General features: G+C 32.8%; 1 protein-coding gene across 1 annotated transcript; it reads right to left on the reverse strand.

The window, feature by feature from the left end:
• Positions 1–916: 916 nt before the first annotated feature.
• LOC112721277 (UDP-glycosyltransferase 84B2-like) lies at positions 917–2,281 on the reverse strand. The gene has a single exon (XM_025772346.1). The coding sequence runs from the start codon at positions 2,279–2,281 to the stop codon at positions 917–919; it is 1,365 nt and encodes a 454-aa protein (XP_025628131.1).
• Positions 2,282–8,904: the final 6,623 nt, after the last annotated feature.

Raw genomic sequence — 8,904 nt, forward strand, 5'->3', positions numbered from 1 at the left:
TTCTGATATTTATTTAAACGGACGAATAAGTTGATCACTTGACCAATTTAAATTTGTTTTCTAGTTAATTATTTTAATTACTTTTAATTTAATTTTTTTTTGTCATTAAGATATTGCATGACACTTTAATTTCTTACTATTTAGATTCTCATTAATTGCAATTAAATCCGTAAATCTTTTATAACCAATGATTATGTATTATATTGGGATTCCAAAAGAGGTTGACCGAGAAATAAAACTTTTAGTTATTATTTTAAATTGTGATATCATTTAAGCTAAACTTTAATAGTATTAAATTCTAGAACTATCTACATTGAACTTAAACTTTTTAATCTTAAAAATTTATAAACTTTAGCCTCATCAACCATCAAGTGACAGTAGTAAAGAATAACCAAGAACCAAAAAGAATATCAAAAGTATATCATAACACACATGGATCCATGTATATTTTGACTTTTGTTTTAGTTATATTATAATCATATAGTTCAAGATCCTCCACTCAATAATTAGAAATAATTTTTGAATTGATTATAGAATGCAAAACTAATACTTAATTCCAAACGACTAACTAGGACCAATTTTTTTATATTAAAAAAAAGAAAAGAAAAAGAAGTAGCAGCTAGCTTCACAAGAAATGCTAGCTATCATATGTGCACCAATTTTTAACTAAAATTTTGTAAAATAAGGGCGTACAAATTGTTCCACTTATTCATTTTTTTAAAACTTTTATTTCATTATTCATGCAATTGTACAAATGCTTCTCATGCCTACATATAACACCTACCAATACTGAAATACCATTATTTAACTTTATTTTAGTACAAGGTTGTTATTTATCTCTAAAAAGACTAATATCACCAAATGGAACAATGTTTCAACATCACAACCAGCTTAATTAATTCATTAATTGTGGGTTTTATTTCATAATTTCATTGATAAACTGGCCTATGTTATTGTCAGCACTACCCCCTTCTTGTGATGCCTTTCTTGCCAACATTTTCATCTCTGATGCGTTATTCTTTATCTTTCTAGCATTGGGCCCATCCGTGACTTCCCAAATGCACCTTTCAAACTCTTGAGCACTAACAACACAATCTTCCCCACACTTGATTCTAACCCCATTTCCAAATACATTAGTTATAAGCATAGCATTTGTAGGATGGTCAGAAAAATATGGAAGACAAACAACTGGCACCCCAGCAACGATAGTCTCCATAATGGAGCTAAACCCACCATGACTCACAAAGCATGCCACAGAAGGATGCCTCAAAACCCTCTCTTGATTGCACCATTTCACCACCAAACCCATTCCTTTTGTGTCTTGTAGAAACTCAGGTGGTAATTCTTCAACACAATCTTTCTTGGATGGGTTAAGCACCCACAAGAATGGTTTGTTGATGTTCTTCAAAGCCATAGCTAAGTTATGTATTTCTTTCTTGGACAACACAACCAAGCTTCCAAATGACACATATATAACAGAGGTAGATGGCTTATTATCTAGCCATTCTATGCAGGAATCTTCAGCATACCACATATGCACGTTACCATTATCATCATTAGTTTCCTTTTTTCCCAACAAAAATGGTGAAACAAGTGGCCCGATCGTGTAAAAAGGGGTTAGCGAAGCTATGGACTTCACTACCTCTTCCTCGATCTCATAAATAGAGATCCCTATGACCCATTTCACCTTGTCAAATGATTTGAATAAATCTATCAAAACTTTTCTCAATATTTCAGGGGTATTAGGAAGCATAAAGGAATGAACATCTCTGACCTCAAAACTTGTTGGCAATCCTGGTATGTGCACATTCTCATTAAGGTCCTCCACCGGGAACACATTAATGCCCTTGAAGTAGCGATAACAAATGGAAAACACGGAAGAAGATCCAATCCAAAGTAGCGCACAAGGAATTCCATGCTCAACACCAATATTTGTAGCCCAGTGGAAGACTCCACTGATAATCATACAAGAATATTCTCGAGTTTTAGTGAGAGTAGAGATGAGACTAGATAGATTCTTGGAGCCTTTTGTTTCAAGAGAATTGATTACTTCCTCTCGATCGATACGATCATTATCAAGGCTAAGGCCATCAGAGAAAAACTCAAAGCTGATGTTTGAGCTTTGTGAATTTGGGATTCTTAGGATGTTGTCACGTGCTTCTTCTGTGGTGACAATGGTAACATGATGAACGCCCTTTGAAATAAGGCGCTTGGCAACTTTCAAAACAACCATGATATGGCTTGGTAAGGCTAATGAAAGCACAATAACATTCATTCCCATGTCTTATGTTGGAAATTTCTCTTTGTAACTTGAAGGTGTTATTATCTAGCGATTATGTTCTTGGAGATGGTGTTTGGGCAATGGAGTAATATATAAACAAGAAAATGGTCATTTGAAAATTTGTTCCACAATTGGATATTACTGACATTACACCTATCGTCATCAAACCATACCATTTATGTTAACGTAAAGAATATTCTTCAGTTCACAATATTTAGCATAATAGATAAAGTTTTTAAAATCAATATAAGCGCTACTTTTAAGATTTGTGGATACTACCATCAAGATTTTATAATCGTTTTCATATGAAAATATTTCTTTTATTATTAGATCATAAATTGTATGGTTTAATTTTGATGTGTTACAAAAGTATTTTTTTTTTAAAGTGTGGCTAAACAAACAAAATACACTTTTAACATAAAAATCTTCATAAAAAATTATTTTTAGCATCTTCATTTGAATAAATGCCTATATTTATACTTATATGGTAAAGGATCTATATTATGCAATTATTCCTTGACATCATTAAATAGGAATGTTTTCCTTTATTGTGAGATATGAATGTGCCTCAAATTAAATAAAAAATCGGAGGAGATATGCATGGATCTAAAACAAGAAGTCCATTAATAATGTAATTATTCGTTGCTATCTCCTCATTGTTTAATACGGTAATTTTGTTTAATTCAATAATAAACATTTATAATATATATTTTTATTAAATAATGGCACTTTAGTGAATAGTTAATAAAAACCACATCAATAATAAAAGTCAGTCATACTACTAAAAAAATTATTTTTAGTGGGCATTTATTTTATTTTTAACAGCAAAAAAATAGCCACTAATATATTTACCGGCAATTAGGTATTAACCGTCTTATATTTTGTAGCTAAAAAATTTTAGCGGCAATTATATCTTTGCCAGTAAAAACTTTTTTAATGGCCCTAAAAGTTATAATTTTTTTTTGCTGTCGATAAAGACCTTTTTAATGGTCGTTAAAAGTTATAACTTTTTATGGTCATTTTCTCGATAATTTATATAACCATTGAAAATAATTCGAATATTATAATGTTATTCACTTTTAGTTGTCATTGTTATTGCCGCTAAATTTTTAAGTCATTTTTTAATTATATTATATTTATTTTTATTAGAGCTAACAATTTATTTTTTTTTTTAAATCTCAAATTATTATTTAAGACAATTATTATTATTTGTGCATAAAATAAATATGCTAAAATTAATTAGTACAAAATGAAATATTTTATTAAACATAATATCACTTTATGCATATCTAATTTAAGAAGTAGATTTTAAAATGTAGAAAATTGAAATAGTAATATTCAAGAAAATGTCATGTGATTGTAAAGCTACAATAAGATGTGATTGTATATAATATTTAAGTTCTAAGCACTAGTATTTACAATGTTACTAAAACCTATCATACTTTTAGAGAAGAATGAATGTTTGGGACAGTGAATCTTGAGTTTGGAGAGATCAATGTGATGAATGTCTATGGTTTCGAAGATGTTCATGTGCTCAGGGAAATTAAACCTTGTTATTCTAATTTTAAAGTTTGCAAATCTTTGTCCACGACGAATCTAAATTAACCGATTTCCGATGTCTCGATTCTTCGGTTTCTCTTTATATAATTAACTAACCGTCACTGTTTTGATCGATTGATTAATCAAAGAGGTTAAGCTTAAAATTCTGATTCAATTTTTTAATGAAAAAATATAATTTTCGAAAATTGTCCTAATATGAATTATATGTCACGTATTTAAAAATAGAGTAATAAAAAATCATGTATTGTGTCACACACTTAGAAAATTCACTACATTTAATTGATTCAGAAAGTTATGTGAAAGAGTTTTCAAGCACGATTTGAAAAACAATTCTTTTGAATCAGTTAACAAACCCAAAATGGGATTAGCACACCTGTCGATATTACTAATATTTTATTGATGAAGAACGAAATACTCAATCATAAACAGATTAATGTAAAGCTTTAAAATAAAAGAAAACTTAGATAAATAAACCATCAAAACATGAATAGAGCTGCTAACCCTTTGGTAAAGGTTTAGTTATTCATGCTTGGTGCAGAAACAAAGATGAAAGTGTTACGGAGGGGTCCTCTTTTGTGAATCCAATTCACTTATTTATACCTAGGATTTTTAATTCAAAATTCAAACCTAATCTTATCTTAATCAGAATGATTAAGATAATCCCTAATCAATTCAAATCTTAAAATTTAAAACAGAATCAAATTCAAAACTAATTAATTACAAAATCTTCTCTAATATTCAATTTGAAATCATATCTTTGACACTGAGCCTTGGACGACGATTGCTGGAGAATGCACTGGGCTAGCCTTTTTTATCAGGGTGTGGAACGCTGGTTTCACTGCGTGGCACGTCCCCTTGAACTATGGGTCAGGGCGTGGCATGCCTTGCACAACGTGGCACGCCTCAATGCTGAGAATGGACTTGCGTGTATGTACAAGGCGTGTGCGTACGCAAGTTGGGCTTGGCTCCTTATGCGTGGCACGCCTCTCCTTGAATGTGGCACACCTTTGCTTGTGATTGTTATAGGGTGTGGCATGCTCCACTAATGAAAATAGACTTGTGCGTATGCACACCCTGAGATTGTTCCTTAGAGCATGGCTCACCTTACATAGCATGGCACGCTTTCTTGCGCTTGGCAAGTCTTCAATTTTGGGTGATCATAGGGCGTGACACACCCTGCATGGCGTGGCACGCCCTGCATGGCGTGGCACGCCTTCTTCAAATTATTGGGCTTGTGCATACGCACAAGGCATGTGCGTACACATGCAACAAAAATCACTCCTTGATTGGTGTGTGCGTTCCTCTGTGTGCGTGCACACACCTCCTGCTTCCTCACAAATTCTGCTTTGTTACTCCTTTGATTATTCTTTTTTTGTTGCTTGATTTACCTTTCTTTTGATCATAAATTCTTGAAAATGCTTAGCAAATACCTTAATAGCACAAGATGCTTAAACATGACAAGATTAGAAGATAAAAATATAATTAAACTTAAGAAATAATGAATTAAAGACAGAAAAATAACTTAAGATGCGAATGCATCACAACACCAAATTTAAAACTTTGCTTGTCCCCCACCAAACAGAAAAGGAAGAATTGAAGTAATGAAGAAGAATTGAATCTCTTTAAAACTCATGCCCCTCGTGATAATGGGGTTTCATAACTTTGTGATCACAAACTAATTCTTTCCTTACTTCTTTTTTAATGAGTCTTGAAATCTTGAGAGTGAAGGATCTTTTAGAACTGAGGCTCGAATGGTATTATGAGATCTTTTTTCTTTTAAGTTTTCATTGATCCTTGAATCGTTTATTTTTGCAGAGAGAGTTTTTCTTCCGGTTGACAACTTTAAGTGTTCCGTCTCAAGACAACTCTTGATAATGGGCTTTTGATCGATAATTCTGGGCCAGTCGGCCAAGTTACCGGGTGATGAAGCACCCCACGGATCTAGTCAACCAAGCCTTCCTTGACACGGTCATACCACAAGAATATAGTTGAAGACTTTAAATTTCCAGACGTTGTTGTCCAGAGCCTCTTTGGACTTCTAAATATTTTGTCTCAAGGAAACTCTTGATTGTGGATTTTCGATCGATAATCTCGAACTAGTTGGCTTAAGTTACCGGGTGATAAAGCACCCCTTAGATATAATTACCCGATCTCTATCCTTGGACAATCAACACCACAGATACATAACTGAGCTCTTCAACCATTGATGCTCATAGCTTTACAACTTTGATTTTTTTTTTTTTATCTTTTTTCTATTGTTCTTTCTTTTTCTTTGCTGTTTTATTTTTTCTCTCTTTCTTCTTTTTCTTTCTGTTTCAATTCAAGAATCTTTTGTTTGTTTAGAGATTCCATAAGACTTCTCTAAGCCTCTATTCAAGAAGAATCATTATTACCTTTCATTCAAGATCATCAACATACTATCTGATTCCATAGAATACAACACACGGTCATGGACCACCACTTTTCGATCGAAATTTATTTAATTGATTCAACTTTCCACCATTAGAACAACTCTTTTTTTTCATGTGATTAGAGGCTCGGAAGACAAGTTCAGTAATAAGCATAATGGAAAAATAAAACAAAGAAACAAACATGATGCAAAGAAAGAAAAAGACAAGCGAAAGAAAACTTAAAGAAAGAAAGAATTACTAACCATCATGCACAATTGTTACCAGATTCATTCACCGTCCTTGTTGCTCTTTTCATCCTCATTCTTAGTCTTAGTTGCAACACCAAACTTAGAGTTTGGCCATGTACAGATTGGTGAATACCAAACTTAAAATTTGGTCATGTTATCAAGTGGTGAAGAGTATGGAGAAACATAGAATGCTAAGTATATTGTGTTAAATGATGCATTTTTTTAAAAATAAGATAAGAAATATAAAACCAAATATAAAGGATGCATATAGAAAAAGAAAACAATGATGGTAGCGAAAACTTTCGAAAATCAATAAAGAAAAATCATGAGCAGAAAATTAACTAAGATCTAACTTATTCATTAAAATATTTTTTCTCTTTTTCCAATTGGTTAAAAGAAAGGACCTTAAGGGAAAAGAGAAGAAAAAGGATACTAACCGACTGGGTTGCATACCAACAAATGCTCCTTTAGCGTCATCAGCTTGATTCATACCGCTTTCTAGTATAGCAAATGGATCGATTTTTGTTGACCTTCTTCTCCTCAAGATAGTGCTGTTTGTTGACTATGATCCTTCTTCAGTGAATTCTTCTACTGATAACACCTCTTCTAGCTCTTCTTCTTTTTCGGGACTTAGGTACAGTACAAAATTTTAAAGGGCTATTTTATCGAGAGTTTCTTGGATCAATGGGTCAATTAAATCAACCTTTGTGCAACCTTTTTCTTCATTAGAGAATGAACTCTTGATGAATCCACATTTCATGGTAATTATTTGCTCTATTTTGGTGGATTTCATCAATTTTTCCTATACTTATTCAATAAAATAGCATAATTTCATGATTTCTTCCTAAATTGTGCTTGAAAGTGAAAACATTCTTTTTAGGCCTTTTAATTGCTAAATTTTATCCACTTTAATTCCATATGATGCCTTGATGTGTTTGCTAAGTTATTTTAGGTTTCCAAGGCAAGTATGGGTTGAAGAAGTGAGAAAAAGAGCATGCAAAAGGGAAGAAGCCATGAAGAAATAGAGTTTGGAAGATTTAGCATCCGTGCGTGCGCAAAAACAATGAGTGCGCGCGCACAAGTGCGAGCCAGGCGACACGTACGCGTGACCCGAGTCACGTGAGCTCATTAATGCAAATCGTTGGGGGCGAATTCTGGGCCTCCAAAACCCAGTCCAACTCATTTCTGAAGCTACTTCAACCCCAATTCAAGTGGAAGCAAGGGGGGGGGGGCAATTAGGTTTAGCTTTTCTTATGTTCTTCTCTTAGTTTCTAGAGAGAAAAGCTCCCCCCTTTCTCTAGAATTAGGTTAGGTTTAGTTAATTTCTCTTCAATTTCTGTTTTTAATTCTTTTTTTAATGTAGTTTCATTTATGTTTCCTTGCTTTATTATCTTAGTTCTCTTAGTTCTTCTTAATTTCTCAATTTTGTCACTTTTATGTTTATGGATACTCTTGTTAATTTTTATTTTCAATTAATGCAATTTATGTTTTCATGTTAATTTTTGCTTCCTTTAATTGTTATTATTATTTTCTTCCTTTTGGTAGTTTTAGAATTTAATTTCATTGCAATTTAATTTGATTTTATTTTCATGCACACCAAGTGTTTGATAAAATGCTTGCCTTAGTTTTTACTTAGTTTTTCTTCACTCTTGGCTTGGAATTGATGACTTTGGTGACCCTTGAGTCATTGATGTCTATTCTTGTTTGATATATTAGAGTAGTTAGTTGATTTGGTTTCCCTTGACTCTAAGTGACCCCATAGTGTTGACTTAGGACATATGGATTGAAATCAACTATGCCTATTTGCCTTATCTTCAATGTAAGGTTGATTAAGTAGGATTAACTCTTCATAATCATCATGTGTTTGTGGTCAATGACAAGGATAGGTAACCTTAGCTCCCAATCCTTGCCAAGAGATTTCTTGCACTTGAATTTTCCTTTTCTTGCATTTAATTACTTTGACTTTTATTGCTTTGACTTTTAATTCCTTGCATGCTTGTTTCATTCCTTGCTTTTCTTGCATGTTTAGTTTTCACACTCTTGGTTGAGAAATTGGGTGTTTGGGTGAAATTGAGTTGTGGATGTCCATTCCGTATTGTGTGAGGATTGTTAATTGGTTTGGTTTCTCTTGACTCTAAGTGACCCATTAGTGTTGACTAGGACTTAGGGATTGGAATCAATTATGCCCTTTTGACTTATCCTCGATGTTAGAATAGACTAATTGGGATTAATTCACACACAATTGCCATGTTTGTGGTCCACAACTAGGATAGAAATTCTTAATTCCCCAATTCTCACCAAGAGTCTTCTTGCATGATCATTTAATTGCTTTCATTTAATTTATTGCATGTTAAGTTGCTTACTTGCTATTTACATTTCTTGCATATCTTGTCATCCAATCCCTATTTTTCTCCCATAGCCAATA

Source organism: Arachis hypogaea, chromosome 11, assembly GCF_003086295.3.
Source record: "Arachis hypogaea cultivar Tifrunner chromosome 11, arahy.Tifrunner.gnm2.J5K5, whole genome shotgun sequence".
NCBI lineage: Eukaryota > Viridiplantae > Streptophyta > Magnoliopsida > Fabales > Fabaceae > Arachis > Arachis hypogaea.